Source organism: Bos indicus, chromosome 6 (genome assembly GCF_029378745.1).
Source record: "Bos indicus isolate NIAB-ARS_2022 breed Sahiwal x Tharparkar chromosome 6, NIAB-ARS_B.indTharparkar_mat_pri_1.0, whole genome shotgun sequence".
NCBI classification, from domain to species: Eukaryota; Metazoa; Chordata; class Mammalia; order Artiodactyla; family Bovidae; genus Bos; species Bos indicus.
The window spans coordinates 65,325,845-65,346,712 of NC_091765.1; the positions used below are offsets into that span (position 1 = coordinate 65,325,845).

Consider the following 20,868-nt stretch of genomic DNA (forward strand, 5'->3'; position numbering starts at 1 on the left):
TAAGAATACTAGGATTAGCAATATCTTGATATCAGATAAAGGAAAATGTAAGTCAAAAAGCCTTGTGATCTGCTATGCTCAGTCATGTCTGACTCTTTGAGAGCCCATGGACTGTAGCCCATCAGGCTCCTCTGTCCATGGGATTTTCCAGGCAAGAATACTAGAGCAGGTTGCCATTTCCTCCTCCAGGGAATCTTCCCAACCCAGGCACTGAATCCATGTCTCTTGTGTCTGTTGCAGTGGCAGGCAGTTTTTATTCTTTACCACTGAGCCATCAGGGAACCCCAAAAAAACGTTATAGGTGTGACAAATAGCTGACAAGTAAGTTCTCTTTTTAATGTTTAAATCCACAAGTCAGTATGAAGCTATAACACAAAATTTTTCTACACTAAATAAAATGCAGCCACGTTTGCTTCTCTGGTGGCTCAGCAGTAAAAGAATCTGCCTGCAATTCAGGAGATGCAGGTTCAATCTAGAAGGGTCTGGAAGGGCCCCTGGAAAAGGAAATGGCAACCCTTCCCCATATTCTTGCCTGCAAAATCCTATGGACAGAAACTTGGTGGGTTACAGTCCAGGAAGTCACAAAAGAGTCAGACACAATGACTAAACAAAAACAAACAACATTTATGAGGTAAAATATACAGGGAAGAAGAAGAAAAAAAAAAAAAAAGGAAACACAAATAGTAACACACCAAAACTTAAAGAGGGAAAATAAATCATTAAATTTCAAGCTCAAAAAACACAATACAAAATAAACAAAATAAAATGAAGGTTATAATAAAGACAGAGTAGGAATTATGAGATAGTTAATAGAAAACCACTAGAATGCATTTGCTATTATAATAAATGGAAATCCTGAAAAAATCCACTACTCATAATTTTTGTGATTAGAAAAAATGGGATAATAATACAAAATATGAAGTAGGAAATAACAAATGGGAACTAAACATTGAAGCAGAGAAAAAAAATGATCAAAAGATTAACTATTTCCAAATAGCACAAGACCTGGATGAATTTATATGGAATTCTACCAAATTTCCAAGAGTCAGACAATGCCAACACCTGGACAAAGAAAGTGTTAGACCTTTGTTGAGCATCTTTTCACATGCCTCTTGGCCATCTGTATGTCTTCCTTGGAGAAATGTCTATTTAGGTCTGCCATTTTTTTGATTAGGTTGTTTGCTTGTTTTATATTGAGCTCCATGAGCTGTTCATATATTTTGGAAATTAATCCCTTGTTAGTAAATTCATTTGCAAATATATTCTCCAACTCTGAGGGATGTTTTTTCATTTTGTTTATGGTTTATTTTGCTGTGTCAAAGCTTTTAAGTTTAATTAGGCCCCATTCAACACCATTGTTTACTAGAGAAATACAAATCAAAACTATAATGAGGTATCATCTCACCCCAGTCAGAATGGCCATCATCAAAAAATCTACAAACAATAAGTGCTGGGGAGGGTGTGGAAACAAGGGCATATACACTGTTGGTGGGAATATAAATTGATACAGCCACTGCAGAGAACAGCATGGAAGCTCCTTTAAAAACTCAGAGGGTAACAGGCAGGAAGGCCAGGGGTCTCCAAATGGAGGAAATAGGCTGCAAGTGTCAGACATTTTTATCTCTCTTAATCAGCAGGAGGAAACAAACTAGCGAAATTTTTTTCCTTCTCTATACAAATTTAAAAGGAGGTTTCTCTTAAAATACTATGTTGCCATAATGACCCCTGGTTTCACCTGAAGTTAACTATTCTCAAACCTTGAGTTAACCAATGCACTTCTCTTATGGAAATGTTTGTCTTAAGCTATGTTAATGTACTATGCATTTACCCCAAACTCTGTCTTCAAGTCAGGTTCCTCCTAATGGCTCAGAACCTACTTGACAAACCAGTATGTTATACTCAGATATTGTTCCCCTAATCTATGTAAACAAAACTATTTTTATGGTAATCTGCCCTTCTACAAGATTCAAGTCAATCCTTTTATGGCCCAAGATGAATCATCTGGTGCCAAGATTATCCCAAAATGCATTTTATGGATGAGGGGCCTGGTGCCATTCTGAGTTTTAAGACATTCCTTTCTTTCATTAACAGACTGCTAGTCACTATATAACATCCAGTTGAAGACTAGCAGGGGGGTACTATTTCTGCCTCCTTCTGATGCTTATGTCAGAAGCTTTCTCTATCTCCTTTATACTTTAATAAAACTTTATTACACAAAAGCTCTGAGTGATCAAGCCTCATCTCTGGCCCAAGATTGAATTCTTCTCCTCCAGAGGCCAAGAATCCTGGCGTCTTTTCGTTCAGCAACAACCTTTCAAATCTGAAACAGAGCTACCATACGATCCAGCAGTCCCACCCCTGGGTAGATATCTGGAGGAAAGCATGATTTGAAAAGATTCATGTAGCCCAATGTTCTTTTCATTTTTGTTTAGTTGCCAGATCATGTCTGACTCTTTTCTGACCCCATGGACTGTAGCCTGCCAGGCTCCTCTGTCTGTGGGATTTTCTGGGCAAGAATAACTGGAGTGGGTTGTCATTTCCTTCTCCAGGGATCTTCCCAACCTAGGGATTGAACCTGCATCTCCTGCATGCATTTCCTGCATTGCAGATGGATTCTTTTAATGCTAAGCCACCAGGGAAACCCAACCCCAATGTTTAGTGCAGCACTATTTACAACAGCTAGCACAAGGAAGCAGTCTAAATGTCCATCAACAGGGCGAATGGATAAAGAAGATATGGTACATATGTCTCTTTCAATTCTGGTTTCCTCAGTGTGTATGCCCAGCAGTGGGATTGCTGGATCATAAGGCAATTCTACTTCCAGTTTTTTAAGGAATCTCCACACTGTTCTCCATAGTGGCTGTACTAGTTTGCATTCCCACCAACAGTGTAAGAGGGTTCCCTTTTCTCCACACCCTCTCCAACATTTATTGCTTGTAGACTTTTGGATCGCAGCCATTCTGACTGGCGTGAAATGGTACCTCATTAATAACAGCACTGTTTATAATAGCCAGGACATGGAAGCAACCTAGATGTCCATCAGCAGATGAATGGATAAGAAAGCTATGGTACATATACACAATGGAGTATTACTCAGCCATTAAAAAGAATACATTTGAATCAGTTCTAATGAGGTGGATGAAACTGGAGCCTATTATACAGAGTGAAGTAAGCCAGAAAGAAAAACACCAATACAGTATACTAACACATATATATGGAATTTAGAAAGATGGCAACAATAACCCTGTCTACGAGACAGCAAAAGAGACACTGATGTATAGAACAGTCTTTTGGACTTTGTGGGAGAGGGAGAGGGTGGGATGATTTGGGAGAAGGGCATTGAAATATGTATAATATCATATATGAAACAAGTCACCAGTCCAGGTTCAATGCACGATACTGGATGCTTGGGGCTGGTGCACTGGGACGACCCAGAGGGATGGTATGGGGAGGAAGGAGGGAGGAAGGTTCAGGATGGGAAACACACGTATGCCTGTGGGGGATTCATTTCGATATATGGCAGAACCAATACAATATTGTAAAGTTTAAAAATAAAATAAAAAAAGAAGATATGGTACATATATACAATAGAATATTCCTCAGCCATAAAAAATAAATAAATAAAGCCATCTGCAGCAACATGGATGAATCTAAAGATTGTTATACTCAGTGAAGTAAGTCTGACAGAAGGAAATAAAGATTATATGATATCGCTTATATATGGAATCTAAAAAAAATGTACAAATGAACCTATTCACAAATAGAAATAGAGTCACTGATGTAGACAACAAACTGATGGTTCCCAAGGGGGAAGCAGGTGGGAGGGAGGGAGGGATAAATTGGAAAAAATTGAAATTCACATATATACACTACTATCTATAAAATAGATAACTAATAAGAATCTAATAAATAGCACAGAGAACTCTACTCAATACTCTGCAATGACCTATATGGAAATAGATCTAAAAAAGCATGGATATATGTATACATACAACTGACACACTTTGCTGTACAGCAGAAATTAACACAACATTATAAATCAACTATACTCAAATAAAAATTAATTTTAAAAAGTGCTAGACCTTTGAGAATGAAGGAAAATACCCTTTCATGAAACAAATGTAAAAGGGTAACAAAACATATGAAAACGTTACTCAAAAATAAAATGGAAAATGAATATCACTTATAAATACCAATGCAAAATACTAAATAATATATTAGTAAGCAGAATCCAACACCTTGATAAGTGTCTTAGTCCAGAATTCAAACATCTTTATCTTTAGTAAGATCAGTATCTTACTAAAATATCAATATTTAGTAAGAATTTGTAAGAAAGTAAGAATTAGTAAGAAACTATTGATCCAGAATTCAAATAGTTTCAATTACTATTATATACCATACTAATAGATTTAAGGAGGGTAAAACTCAAACTTATGTCCATAAATGTTGAAAAAGACTGAAAAATTTCAACACTGATTCTTGATTTTAAAACTAAATCAAGTGAATCAAGGGATAAGTTCTTAATGTGACTATTCATATAAAGGAATACTTGAATCATTTCCCTAAGAATGAGAACAAGGAAAAGTTATCCATTATCTCCGTTATTATTTATTATATTAGACTATGAGACATTGTAATGTTTTTAGACAAGAGAATTCAATTAGTTTCATATGAATTGGTAAAGAAAAAAGATTTTTTTGCATATGGTATAATAGTAAAATTTTGAAAAGAAATAATGCTTAAACTAATAAAAATTGATTAAGCTAAAAGGATATAAAATAAACATTCATAAATCAATAGCACTAAAATACAAAAACAATAATCAGAAGATATTATGTTTGAGGAACTATCATTTACGGAAGAAAAACTTAAATGTTTAGGATTCAATTTAACAAATGTGACAAAAATCAATGACTAAATCTTAAAACATTCCAGAGAGATAGAAAATAAGCATGAAGATTTAGAAAGACAGCCCATGTTCCTGTTTTAAATGACTCAATATTATAAAGATGCTAGTTCTCCCAAAGTTAATTCATAAGTTTGACAGAATCTCAATAAAAATACCAACAAATCTTTTTCAAGTGAAACTAAACTTGTTGTTGTTCCTATATACAGGAATAAACCTCATTCATATATATATATATATATATATATATATATATATATATATATATATATAAAGACACACAATAGCCAGGAAAACTTAAAAGGAAAAACAAACTAAAGTGAAAATATGAGGTGGGGCTAGCTTTAGGTCAGGCATTAAAATACTTTAAAGGCATTACAAGTACCAAAATACTGTTGAATCTCTACTGTTAATGTAGTGTAGTGGCAAATAAATAGAAAAACAAGTAAGAAAATGGAATAGAAAGGTCATAAATAACAAAAATACATAAGAAAATACAATATACAGTTGACATCTCACATAATGGAAGCAAAGATTGACTTTTTAATAAATCATGCTGAGTCAACAGAAAAGCCATTTGAAAAAGATAAAAATTAGATTCATACTTTACACCATTCACAGGATAAAGTTCGAGTGCATTAGGGAATTAAATGAAATAAAACCATACAAATGCTTAAAGTAAACATAGTTGGATTCCATTCAAAGTGGAATATAATCAGTAACACTGAAACCAAACTGGTAAAAAATGGGTAACATAACAACACTGAATGGGGATAGGGAAGAACAGAACTAAGTAATTTTGGGGAACAGTGTTTTCATTACAGACTTCAAAGATAAATACAAAACTAATTGTATACGAATGCTTTATTCATGTTAGTTAATTTTTAATAGACCTATTAAAATTATAGAACAACTTTATGCATTTATTAGAATTGAACAAATAAGAAAATATACAATGGGAAGATGAGAACCAGGTACCTATTTGTTGGAAAAAAGAAGTTACAAATAAGGAAAAGTGAAAGGTTTGGATTCATGGTTCATAATACATGTACATATGGATATACACAGGAATGTGTGAATGTGTAGGTAGAATATATATTTTCTCCATCTGTCCAATGAAGTCAAGAAGCAATGACCCTCAATATTAATGAATATACCAAGGACCCTTGTAGGGGTGTCTGACATGGGCGACCCCATGGACTTATACAGTCCATGGAATTCTCCAGGCCAGAGTACTGGAATGGGTAGCCTTTCCCTTCTCCAGGGGATCTTCCCAACCCAGGAATCCAACCAGGGTCTCTTGTATTGCAGGCAGATTCTTTACTAACTGAGCTATCAGGGAATCTTCCTTCATAGCTCAGTTGGTAAAGAATATGCCTGCAAAACAGGAGATCCAGGTTTGATTCCTGAGTTTGGAAGATTCCCTGGAGAAGGAAGAGGCTACCCACTCCAGTACTCTTGCCTGGAGAATGGTATGGACAGACGAGCCTGGCAAGCTACAGTCCATGGGATCGTGAGAGTCGGATGACTTAGTAACTAAACCACTACCACCACCAAGAACCCAGATTTTGGTTTCTAAATATCATTCTACAAAAAGTGGAATCAGGGTCTTCTGTAATGAGTCGGCTCTTTGCATCAGATGGCCAAAGTATTGGAGCTTCACCTTCAGCATCAGTCCTTCTAATGCATATTCAAGGTTGACTTCACTAAGGATTGAATGGTTTGATCTCCTTGCAGTTCAAGAAACTCTAAAGAGTCTTCCCTAGCACCACAATTCAAAAGCAGCAATTCTTTGGTGTTCAGCCTTCATTAGGGGGCTTCACTCATTGCTCAGTTGGTAAAGCTGATAAATCAGCCTGCAATAAAGGGGATCAGGGTTCGATTTCCAGGCAGGTAAGACCTCCTGGAGAAGGAAATGGCAACTCACTCCAGTATTCTTGCCTGGAGAATCCCATGGAGAGAGGAGTCTGGCAGGCTACAGTCCATGCGGTCACAAGAGTCAAACATGACTTAGCGACTAAACCACCACAGCCTTATTTATGGTTCTACTCTTTCATCCATACATGACTACTGGAAAATGCATAACTTTGACTATAGGGACTTTTGTTAATAAAGTGAGGTCTCTGCTTTTAATAAACTGTCTAGGTTTCTCATAGCTTTTCTTCCAAGGAGCAAGCGTCTTTTAAATTTGTAGCTGCAGTCACCATTTACAGTGATTTTGGAGCCCAAGAAAATAAAATCTGTCACTACTTCCACATTTTCTCCTTCTATTTGCTGTGAAGTGATGGGACCAGATACCATGATCTTAATTTTTTGAGTGTTGAGTTTTAAGCCAGCATTTTCACTCTCCTCTTTCACCCTCATCAGGACACTCTCTGCTTTCTGCCATTTGAGTGGCACTATCTGCAAAGCTAAGGTTCTGATATTTCTCCCAGCAATCTTGACTTCACTTTGTGATTCATCCAGCCCAGCATTTCACATGATGTATTCTGCATGTAAGTTAAACAGGGTGACAATACACAGCTTTGTCATACTCCTTTCACAATTTTGAACCAGTAAGTTGATGCATGTAAGGTTCTAACTATTGCTTCAGGCTTCACAGGAGACAGGTAGGGTGGTCTGTTATTCCCATCTCTTTAAGAATCTTCCAGTTTGTTGTGACCCACATAGTCAAAGGATTTAACATAGTTAATGAAGTAGAAATAGATGTTTTTCTATAAATCCTCTGCTTTTTCTATAATCCAATGAGTGTTGGCAATTTGATCTCTAGTTCCTCTGCCTTTTCTAAATCCATCTTGTACATCTAGAAATTCTTGGTTCATGTACTGCTGAAGCCTAGCTTGAAGGTTTTTTAGCATAACATTATTAGTATGTGAAATAAACACAATTTTATGGTAGTTTGAACATTTTTTGGCACTGCCTTTCTTTGGGGTTGGAATGAAAACTGACCTTGTCCAGTCCTGTGCCCACTGCTGAGTTTTCCAAATTTGCTGACATATTGAAAGTAGCACTTAAACACTGTCATCTTTTAGGATTTTAAATAGCTCAGCTTGAATTCTATCACGTCACTGGCTTTGTTCATAGCAATGTTTCATAAGGTCCAGTTAAGTTCACATTCCAGGATGTGTGGCTCTAGGTAACTGAACACACCATAGTGGTTATCCGGGTCATTAAGACATTTTTGTATAGTTCTTTTGTATATTCTTGTCACCTCTTCTTAATTGTTTCTGCTTCTGTTAGGTCTTTACTGTTTCTGTTCTTTATTGTGCCCATTCTTGTAGGAAATGTTTCCTTGATATCTCAAATTTTCTTGAAGAGGTCTCTACTCTTTCCCATTCTATTGTTTTCCTCTACTTCTTTGCATTGTTCATTTAAGAAGGTCTTCTTTTCTTTCATGTTGTTCTCTTGAATTTTGCATTCATTCAGGTATATCCTTCCCTTTTCCCCTGCTTTTCGCTTCTCTTCTTTCCTCAGCTATTTGTAAAGCCTCCTTAGACAACCACTTTGCTGTCTTGAATTTCTTTTCCTTTGGGATTGTTTTGGTCTACCAGATCTAATCTCTCTATCAGATCTAATCCCTTGAATCTATTTGTCAGTTCCACTGTATAACTGTAAGGCCTTTGATTTAGATCATACCCGACTGGCCTAGTGATTTTTCCTACTTTCTTCAATTTAAGTTTGAATTTTGCAATAAGGAACTGATGATCTGAGCCACAGTCAGTTCCCAGTCTTGTTTTTGCTGATTGTATAGTGCTTCTCCATCTTCGGTTGCAAAGTTTATAATCAATCTGATTTCAGTATAGACCATCAGGTGATGTCCATGTATAGATTTGTCTCTTGGGTTGTTGGAAAAGGGTGTTTGCTGTGACCAGTGCATCTCTTGGCAAAACTCTGTTAGCCTTTGCCCTGCTTCATTTTGTGAGCACACGTGCAGAAAAGCACAAAATATCAGTCTGTGGTATTCTTGGCAAAAATGCATAAGCACAATTTAATAATGAAGATATCAGACAAATTAAGTGGTTTACTCTGGCTAATATACTTTAAAGTTATCAAGTTCATGTACCAAAGAGAAAACTGAGAAACTATATCAGATTGGAGGAGAGTATGGAGACATAAGAACAAAATGCAATGTGTGATCTTGGTTAGGGTTCTGAACTAGAAAAAAGGGTCATTAGTGAAGTATCCAGCATAATTTGAATAGGTCTATAGATTAGTTAATATTATTGTATTGATACTACTAGTTCGTTGATTTAGGTAATGGTTCTATGATTACATAAATGTTAACAGTACATTTAAAGGTTTATGGGAATTCCATGCATAGATAGCATTTTGTTGTTGAGTCACTTAGTCATGTCTGATTCTTTGCAACCCCATGAACTGTACCCCTCAGGTTCCTCTGTGAATGGGATTTTCCAGGCAAGAATACTAGAATGGATTGCCATTTCCTTCTCGAGGAAATCTTCCTGACCCAGACATTGAACCCACATTTCCTCTATATGCAGGAGAATTCTTTCTACTGCTGAGCCACCAGGGAAGCCCATATAGTATTTTACTAAGTCTAAATTCTATTTTTAAATGAAATATTTAAAACAATGTAGGAACACAGGAAATTAAATAAACAAAAAATAAATTAACATAATAAACAAAATAGTGACATTTAAGAAATTTGACAGAGCCAATATTTGATTTTATGACAACTGATAAAAAGTTTTAAGTCCTTCAAGATTTATTCATAAGTGAAAGAATAGTTTATCAATATGAGTGATAAAGGGGAAAAATCCTTAGTGCTAAAAATCACTAAAAATATCACAAAAGCTTTATGAAACAATTTAACATTAGTAAATTTAAATTCCTTGAAAGCCCACCAAAACTGATTATTGAAGTAATGGAACTGTTAAAAATTTTTCCTAAAATGCAAACTTTAGGTCAACATGATTTTACCAAATAATCTTTTCAAATTTCTAAAAGAAACAGTATCCATTTTAAATAACTCTTTCAGTGAAGAGAAAAATGGGGAACCATAACTCATTTGTAGATGCTAGCATAATCTTGACTCTATAACTGAAAAAAAAATTTTTTTAAGCAAAATAACTAATTTTCTTCCTGAATATATATATAAAATTCTAAAACAAAATATTATCAAATTGAATCTAGTGATATATTAAATATCTTACCATGTAACAACCAAGTGACATATAAGCATGCAAATTTGGTTGATGTTTTAAAAATCAGTCAAATTTATAAAACAAATGGTAAGTAGAATAAACAGCAAAATATGATCAATATGATTGCTTCGAAAGATGCACAGAAATCATTTTAAACATTAGGGAGGAAGAAAGAGCCCTAGCAAAATTTTTGAAAATGAAGTAAAAATTCATTAGTTGAAAAATGGACACTATTTGCAAAGTAGTCATTATTTGTAATAATCACCATTCAATAAATAAAGTTGACAAATTCAGCAAGGCTGCTGAGGCTACAATAGATAGCAAAATGTCTATCATATTTCCATATGCTGCTAATAAACACTTACAAAATAAAATTTAAAAAAATTTATGCTTATATAAAAACTCCAAATATAGATAATTAAATCTAGCAAAATATGTTCAGAACTTCTTTCAGAAAACATTAATAAAAATAGAATACCTACAGAAGGATATATGATGATCATGAATTTGGTTTGGAAAAATTCAATATGGTAACATTTCAATTTCCCTATATTGATCATAGATTGAATACAATTTCAATAAAAATTTTTGCTGACTTATTAATGTATTTTGCTCCTTTGTTTTAAATTGTCACAGGAGAAACAGAAGTTAATCATGTTATAAGAGGTACACAAAAATGCACAGAACTGAGACTAACAATTTTGACAAAGAAGAACAAAGTTGGATTACCTACGCTAAATATACTCTCAAGGCTTATAATTCTACATTATCTAATACAGTGCAGCAGTACTTTACAGAATTAGAACTCTTAGTTACATTTGAAATATTCTGTTTAATGAAATATCTCAGCATTTCATCAAAACTTTGATGGCTATTTTATCAAAACTTTGCCATTTCACCCTTTGTTGTAGCAGTTGTAAAATAATGACATAAAAAATATTTAGATACCTTTCTTCCCACATCAAACTGTGAATCTTTTGAAGCAGTACCAGTCCAACTAATAACTGTCAAACCTAGCAGTTTATAACATTTGTCAGAAAATCAAAAAATATGAGATATGATTAAAGTAACATCAGCAAGTGTGGCTTTCATAGGCACTAAAATCCCAGAATGATTACTCAAACTTACCTCCTATATCTGGGCGAAGTTTATTGTCATAGCCTTGAAGCAAGGAGTTGAGAATTTGTGTTATATCTCCTTCGTGAATCTTTGGTGCCAAGACCCAAGTTTTGTTCACTGTTAAGTCCTCATCATCTTCATCATCTGCTTTATCAACACTAAGGAATTCAAAGAAAAATTTGTATGATAGTTCAGTCAAAGAAGGATTTTAAAAAATAGTTTAAGGTTGCTATAATTGTTTATGGGAGTAATAAGAGGTGAAAAAAAGCATTAGAAATATCTTATACTAAGTAAGCCTAATACCTAATACCTTCATCATATGAACTGTCCTGTTTCAATAATATTCAAAAATGAAGAAATCAATACAAGGAATAATCATGTATATTAATATAATAAAATTTTCCCATCCCACAGCTGTTATTTACAATGACAGAGATCATGCAGATAATAGTGTAAGTAGTGGCCCTAGATTTGTGCAGATCACTATCTGTAGAGTCATATACAGTGATTCTAAACCAGACAGTAAAATAAAAATTAAAAGGTAAATATATATAGGAAAAGTTATAATAATTAGTCTAGTAAATGTATTTAAAATGCAAGTATAAAAAAGAAGACAAGGAAAGATGAGTGAAATAGAGTTCAAAGAATAAAAGGAAGAAGTATTAAATACATCTGGTCACAGCAAACACCCTCTTCCAACAACACAAGAGAAGACTCTATACATGGACATCACCACATGGTCAACCGAAATCAGATTGATTATATTCTTTCCAGCCAAACATGCAGAAGCTCTATAGAGTCAGCAAAAACAAGACCAGGAGCTGACTGTGGCTCAGATCTTGAATTCCTTATTGCTAAATTCAGACTTAAATTGAAGAAAGTAGGGAAAACCACTAGACCATTCAGGTATGATCTAAAGCAAATCCCTTAATATCATACAATGGAAGTGACAACCCTTATGATTATACAGTGAAAGTGACAAATAGATTCAAGGGATTAGATCTGATAGACAGGGTGCCTGAAGAACTATGGACAGAGATTCATAACATTGTACAGGAGACAGTGATCAAGATCATCCCCAGGAAAAAGAAATGCAAAAAGGCAAAATGGTTGTCAGAGGAGGCCTTACAAATAGCTATGAAAGAAGAGAAACAAAAGGCAAAGGGGAAAAGGAAAGAAATACCCATTTGAATGCAGAATAGCAAGGAGAGATAAGAAAGCCCTTCTCAATGATCAATGCAAAGAACAGAGGAAAACAATAGAATGGGAAACACTAGAGATCTCTGCAAGAAAATTAGATATACCAAGGGAACATTTCATGCAAAGATGGGCAAAATAAAGGACAGAAATGGTATGGACCTAATAGAAGCAGACAATATTAAGAAGAGGTGACAAGAATACACAGAAGAACTGTACAAAAAAGATCTTCACGACCCAGATAATCACGATGGTATGATCACTCACCAGAGCCAGGCATCCTGGAATGAGAAGTAAAGTGGACCTTAGGAAGGGTCACTATGAACGAAGCTAGTGGAGGTGATAGAATTCCAGTTGAGCTATTTCAAACCCTAAAAGGTGATGCTGTGAAAGTGCTGCACTCAATATACCAGCAAATTTGGAAAACTCAGCAGTAGCCACAGGACTGGAAAAGGTCAGTTTTCATTCCAATCCCAAAGAAAGGCAATGCCAAAGAATGCTCAAACTACCACACAATTGCACTCATCTCACATGCTAGCAAAGTAATGCTCAAAATTTTCCAAGCCAGGCTTCAACAGTATGTGAACTGTGAACTTCCAGATGTTCAAGGTGGATTTAGAAAAGGCACAGGAACCAGAAATCAAATTGCCAACATCTGCTGGATCATCGAAAAAGCGAGAGAGCTCCAGAAAAAATATCTACTTTTGCTTTATTGACTATGCCAAAGCTTTTGACTGTGTGGATCACAACAAAGTGTGGAAAATTCTGAAAGAGATGGGAATACCAGACCACCTTACCTGCCTCCTGAGAAATCTGTATGCAGGTCAAGAATCAACAGTTAGAACTGGACATGGAAAAACAGACAGTTCCAAATTGGGAAAAGAGTCCATCAAGGCTGCATATTGTCACTCTACTTATTTAACTTATATGCAGAGTACATTATGAGAAATGGTGGACTGGATGAGGCACAGGCTGGAATCAAGACTGTTGGGATAAATCTCAATAATGTCAGATACGTAGATGACACCACCTTTATGGCAGAAAGTGAAGAAGAACTAAAGAGCCCCTTAGTGAAAGTGAAAGAGGAGAGTGAAAAAGTTGACTTAAAGCTCAACAATCAGAAAACTAAGATCATGGCATCCGGTCCCATCACTTCATGGCAAATAGCCAGTGAAACAATGGGAACATTGACAGACTTTATTTTGGGGGGCTCCAAAATCACTGCAGATGGTGACTATAGCCATGAAATTAAAAGACACTTGCTCCTTGGAAGAAAATCTATGACCAACCTAGACAGCATATTAAAAAGCAGAGACATTACTTTGCCAACAAAGGTCCATCTAGTCAAAGCTATGGTTTTTCCAATAGTCATGTTGGACTATAAAGAAAGCTGAGCACCAAAGAATTGATGATTTTGAACTGTGGTGTTGGAGACGGCTCTTGAGAGTCCCTTGGACAGTGAGGAGATCCAACCAGTCTATCCTAAAGGAAATCAATCATGAATATTTATTGGAAGGACTGATGCTGAAGCTGAAACTCTAATACTTTGGCCACCTGATACGAAGAACTGACTCATTTGAAAAGACCGTGATGCTGGAAAAGATTGATGGTTGGAGGAGAAAGGGATAATAGAGGATGAGATGGTTTGATGGCATCACTGACTTAATGGTATGAGTTTGAGTAAGCTCCAGGAGTTGGTGTTGGACAGGGAAGACTGGAGTACTGCTGTCCATGAGGTTGCAAACAGTCAGACCCAACTGAGTGACTGAACTGACCAAACTGATGCTTCTTCCTTCTAAGTCAGAAGAACCCAGACCCCAGACATTTATTCCAACAATTTGGTTGAAAATTGTGTTTTCAAATCATTGAGTGAATGACTCACTCTTCATATATACATGACTGAAAACTCTGATTATCAAATTTTAGGACTAGAATTTAGACTTTAGGGATCAAATAACCCACTGCCTTTATTTTATAAAGAGGAAACTGAAGTTTGTAGGGAACTAAAGAAAGCACAAACTCATTTGTTTGCAAAACTGAAACTCAAACCCTGGTCCTACAGCTAATGCTTCCTGTTAACCTGTGTGTTTAACAAGCATAAAGTTTCAACTTACTTATGAATTATATTAGAAACATATTGTGGTAGTAATATCTGTGTGTGAGTGGGTGGGTGTGTGTGTGAGCTCAGTCTCTCAGTCATGTCCAACTGTCTGTGACTCCCTGGACTCTAGCCACTAGGCTCCTCTGTCTATGGAATTTTCCAGGCAAAAATACTTGAGTGGGTGGCCATTTCCTACTCCAGGGGATATTCCCAACACAGGGATTGAGCCCAAATCTCTTGCATCTCCTGCACTGGCAGGTAGATTCTTTACCACTGTGCCACCTGGGAAGCCTCAGTTGTAATATATTTATCTTTGAAAAGTCAAAGTCACTCACTTGTGTCCTACTCTTTGCCAGTCCATGGTATAGTCCATGAAATTCTCCTGACCAGAATACTGGAGTGTGTAGCCGTTCCCTTCTCTAGGGAATCTTCCCAGCACAGGGATCTAACCCAGCTCTCCCACATTGCAGACAGATTCTTTACCATCTTTGAGTGAAATCATCCTAGACTTACACTCATCTTTAGTAAATCTTAGTCCCCAGTGAAAATATATATATATATATATATATATAAACTTTTATTGGTAAAATTAGGTAAATCTATAATACATTATTTACTTATATATGTTTCAGAGATGGGCTTCCCTCCCATAATAGATATTGAAGTTTATCATAATAGCTTTAGTTGTCATTTCTACACTATTCATTCAGCTGTCTTTTGCTGTGGACCTAAACATCTTAGCTAATGCAGTCCTTAACTCTTTTATCATTTTTTCCAGTTTTATTGATACATAATTGACTTACAACATGGTATATATTTAAGGTATACAACACGACGATTTGATCTATGTATACAGCAAGATGACTACCACAGTAAGTTTAGTTAACATTCACCCTTTTTATCCTTTAAACAGTATAAATTAACATTGTAAATAAAAACTTAACCTTTGAAATATGTGTGCCTCATTTCATCTTCACAGTTATTATATTGATAGTTATTAACAGATAATGGGATGTATTAGTCTTCTCAATATTTCTCATCTTCTTCCTGTCAGATAATTATGGTTTTCACTTCACTGGCTTCTAACTTGGTTATGTGACCTGAGTTCTCCTTTCTCAAAGAGAATTATACATCCCTGACCCACTAAACTCAAGTTTGGCTCAGCAGTTTGTTTTGGCTAATGGAATATGTAACGTGTGCCACTGCCAAGCAGAAGATCTAATGTCAATGCATGTTCACCATATCTCTCTTGTCCTTCTGTGAAAAGACTCAGACACACTCAGAGGCTACTACTCCATGACTTGTCTATCAGAGTAAAGGCAACCTGAACAGAGCCACAGTTGACCTACAATGGACACGTGGCCTGAGTGAGAAATAAACATTTAGAATTGTAAGTCACTAAGATTTGGGAGTAGTTTATTACTAGAGTATATAATTTTATCCCTTTTGTAAGCTACTGAGACTTGGGGGGTCTCAGTATACAAATTATTATATATTATATTATATACTGTATTCTATTGTATACTGTATATATTATGTGCTGTATATTATATACTGTAATATATTATATTATATACTGTATTATATTATATACTATATATTACCACAGTATACAAATTTTATACTCCTGGTATATTAACAGATTTTTAATGTTCATTCATAATTATTTTGCTGTATTTAACTTAAAGAGTATATACTACTGAAATACAGTTACATGATTTCCTTCAAATAATTTATTTTCTCTCAATAAAAGGTATATATATGTACATAGATACATTCATTTATGAACTAAGGAGTCGAAAACACTGAAGTATTAGGAATCCGTGCTGGTATGTCCTCCAGCAAAATTTTATGAAATTAGAATTGCTGAGATATTGTCAATAACCAAAACTTTAGGGCATACATCTATCTTTAAAACCCGGTTTTATAAAAAATTTGATGGATAGAGAAGATCATTACACATATAAGAACTTGATTTTTCTTTGCAGTATGATTGTAGTCAAAAGGATGTTCCCAGAAAACATAAAAGCTTTGCCTAATTTTTAGGGCAACAAAATCTTTGTAATCCCAAAAGTACATGCTAACACTGATGTATATTTCCATTTTCCCAGAAAGCTCAGAGGTAATATGAAAATTTACCTCAAAGATATTACAAAGCTAACTTCCCTCACTTTTGGCAATAACAGAAAGGAATTTTCATTATATTAATAGCTTATTATTCTACATTTTCTTCTACATTTTCTAAATTGCCTTCAGAATATTAACTACTTTAATATTATATTGGTATTATTTTGTGGATTAAAAAACACTTGTAATAAGTTAAACATAGTTTGTATAGCATATCAATGTCTCACTGTCTTTCATAGGCTGGAAGATCTGTAACATTTACGTATGTCGAGTGAACATTCATTTGGGGGAAATAAGTAGTATTTTCTTAGGAAATTTCCCTGGGAATTTCTAGACTCATTCTCAAGCACTTCTTTTAAATAATGTGAATAAATATAATTTTATAATTACTGGAAATACATAGACTCCTCAGTATATAATTTTATAATTTGTTTATTTTAATGAGTGATGTTTTCATTTTTATTAACAACTGTTGAGGGCCAGTAATGCACCATTAAGTTCCTATTATGTTTTCAGAACTGTGTGTAAGGTTTCTTCCATATTATGTTATTTAACACAGAGTAGCCCTATTAAATAAATATTACTATTCCTATTTTACAAATGAGAAAAAATAGATATACAGAATTTCCAGGACCCACACTATTAAACAATAGAGGCAGAATTTGAAACAAGATTGATGTAGTTTGAAGGCTCATTTTCTCTTTGAAGTTTCCATGGTATCCTATCATTAAACAATCCAGTGTGGTTGAATTTTGAGTCTTCTAATTTATAAGAACACAACACTTGTGGTAAATAGTTAGCAAGTGCATTAGGATTGTGCATGTGTAGGATGCTTAGTCTCTGCCTTGAGTTCTGAGAAGTTAGAATGATAATTTCAAAGAATCACACATGCTCTCTCTGATGAAAAAGATTTTCTAACAGGTATGCTTAATCTTCAATCCAATGCTTTCATTCTTTTATAGCAGAAATAACAAGTGCTACAAACATGTTAACTACAGAAAACATAAAGACAAATAAAACTGTATTCCTGATCTAAATGATCTTCTTGTTATTGTTTAGTCACTAAGTCGTGTCCAATTTTTTGGAACCCCATGGACTGTAGCCCACCAGGCTCCTCTGTCCGTGAGATTTTCAAGGCGAGAATACCAGAGTGGGTTGCCATTTCATCCTCCAGGGGATCTTCCCAACCCAGGGATCGAACCTGAGTCTCCCACACTGGCAGGAAGATTCTTTATCACTGATCCACCAGGGAAACCCCTAAATGACATTATTTTCTATTAAAGGAGATAATTATTCAAACAATCGGGCTTCTGTGGTAGCTCAGCTGGTAGAGAATCTGCCTGCAATGCACTGCAGTATTCTTGGGCTTCCCTGTGGCTCAGACAGTAAAAATCTACATGTAACGCAAGAGATCTAGGTTCAATCCCTGGGTCAAGAAGATCCCCTGGAGGAGAGCATGGCAACCCACTCCAGTATTCTTGCCTGGAGAATCCCCATGGACAGAGGAGCTTGGGAGGTTATAGTCCATGGTGTCTCAAAGAGTCAGACATGACTGAGCAACCAAGCACAGCACAGCACATTCAAACAATACAGAAAACCATTATATACAAAGATGCTTATCACAGTGTTATGTATAGTAGCACAAACTTTAAACAGTAAGATCATGTTTAAGTAAATTATTATATGCCTATAGCGTCTAAATGGATTTATCCATTCAATTAGTGATTGTGAAGTGTCTTGTAAAAATATAAAATTATTTTCATAATTGAATGTTATATACAAAGTAACACATAATAATTTGCGTTTATCAAACCCTAGGTATAAAATAGCTAGAATATTTAACAAGAAAGTAGCAATATGAATATATTAAGTGTTCTATACTCATGGAGCTATAGAACATTTAATTTTTTCTGTATATTAATAGTATACTGCTATAATTTTGTACTATAAATACATGAAAAGCAGTTCATTTGACATTAATACCTACCTAAAAATGAACTGCCTCTTCCTATACACCAGATAATGCCCTGAAATAAATTTCTAATCATAAAAATTAAATAATTAAATAGAGGCTTTTATGGAGAGAAGTAGAGCTTTATACTCTGCCAGGAAAATGAATATGGCAGCCCTAAAATGTTGCCACTTGGCTTTCCTGGGATGGGAATATGGTTTACTGACAGCCTAGGTGCCAGTTCTCTGGACCAGCACTGTGTCTGCACCAGATCCAAGCTCCCCCGGGCAGCTTTCAGGCAATAACTCCACATTGTGGCAATGGTTGGAGAAGGTAATGGCATCCCACTCCAGTACTCTTGCCTGGAAAATCCCATGGACAGAAGAGCCTGGTGGACTGCAGTCCATAGGGTTACGAAGAGTCGGACACGACTGAGCAACTTCACTCTCACTTTTCACTTTCATGCATTGGAGAAGGAAATGGCAACCCATTCCAGTGTTCTTGCCTGGAGAATCCCAGGGATGGGGGAGCCTGATGGGCTGCCGTCTATGGGGTCGCATAGAGTCGAACACGACTAAAGCGACTTAGCAGCAGCAGCAGTGGCAATGGTAGTACAGACCCATTCCTGCAGGACGAGGGACCTCTCTACAGGGCAACTTTGGCTGGATGAATCCAGAAGGCCTGACTGCCTTTGTTGAGAGGGCACCCTATTCTGAGACTCTTTTGAATCAAACATCTTCTTTGCTCTATACTTTCATAGGGGTCACATCTCCATTATTATCTGAAGGCTCTCTCTGCTTATTTCTACTTCCTCTCCTTTACCCTGCTGGGCATTTCTCTCAAAAATCTCTTACATGTCTAATCCCATTTTAGCATCTGCTTCTCTGAGGCTTTTGCTTCTCACATTCCTTAATTGACCCTTGTGATCAGTTACTAAAGAAAGTTTTTTGAGTCACCTGCATCAATATTGGGCTTCCCTGACAGCTCAGTTGGTAAAGAATCCATCTGCAATGCAGGAGACCCTATTTTGATTCCTGGATTGGGAAGATCCACTGAGAAGGGATAGGCTACCCACTCCAGTATTTTTGGGCTTCCCTGTCACTCAGTTGGTAAAGAATCAGTCTGTATTTATGTCTTACTAAGCTATTTTAATACATTTACAAGTCTGATTATAGTAAATATATAGTAAATGATTCGATGTAAAAATACTTTAATGAGTATATTACTCTTCCTAATACAATAAGTAAAAGTTTAAACTTATGATAACTAAGAGATAAGTTAAGTATAGACAATATATGCTAATGCATATAATCATGAAAGAGTTCATCTCTACAGCTAGAAATACTTATATATATAAAACAAGTCAATCAATCAATATAATTTTTCATAAATAGGGTAAACATTCATCAAGATTTGCCCAGGACAATCTTGATTTATACCTGTTGTCCTAGAATAATTATAAATAGTACCCTCTTTTACTCACAGAAAGCCTAATTTCAATTATAAATTGTATAGCCACCCTGTATATAGTTCATATAAAGTTGACTTCAATGCAGGTATCCTTGTTCTGACACCTGGGGAAGACCCTTCCATTAATCTGTTAAGACAGTGCAGATGAAACTCAAAAGCCAGGCCTCATCGGTAAACTGAGCTCATGACAAATTAGTGCTTTTTTATAAACATCAGATACATTTCCATAAGTCAACTGACAGATTCCAGGGAAGAAATATAATGTTCTAATGCTTCTAACTAGACTATATCTTAAAGTCAAAGCTTACAGGAGCTAACTTTTAAAGAGTATTTATAGGCGCCGATCTTAATTTAAAAGTCAGAAAAAATAAAATTTTAAAAATTCAATTATTTTTCTTCTTTTTGCCTTTATATTCTCATCACATTTCTTTAGTATAGAGTTCTTTTTAGGGTAGTGATGCTGACTCATTTTCATTGTTCCTAAATGTTGGTAGGGAAGCAAAATAAGTAAGAGTGATAGATAACAATGTTACAGATCTGAACCTTCAGAGGTGAAATGACAGTCCACTCAATTCTGTGATTATCTAATAAGCACAAACGAATTTGGGACCCATCACTTAAGGCACCAGAGAGGAATGCTTTGGAAATCTGAAGAGGTAGAAGGGAAGCATGCCTAGAGTATTAAGTAAGTGTATTCCACCCTGTGCTTTCAGCCTATTCAGTGCTTAACTCTACCATAAATTAATCACACTGCATCTTATTCAACTACTTTATTTGTTTATGGTGCTCTATAAGCTCCTTGAAAGCCGGGGCTAAGCTTTTCAATATGAAA

At 35.5% G+C, this 20,868-nt stretch overlaps 1 protein-coding gene across 1 annotated transcript in view; it reads right to left on the minus strand.

Moving 5' to 3' along the window:
* GABRG1 (gamma-aminobutyric acid type A receptor subunit gamma1) overlaps nt 1–20,868 on the minus strand; it is a 93,705-nt gene that overhangs the window by 57,008 nt on the left and 15,829 nt on the right. Inside the window, exon 2 of the mRNA XM_019962133.2 lies at nt 11,200–11,348. Coding sequence (XP_019817692.2) covers nt 11,200–11,348 — 149 coding nt within the window. The remainder of the gene's footprint in view (nt 1–11,199; nt 11,349–20,868) is intronic.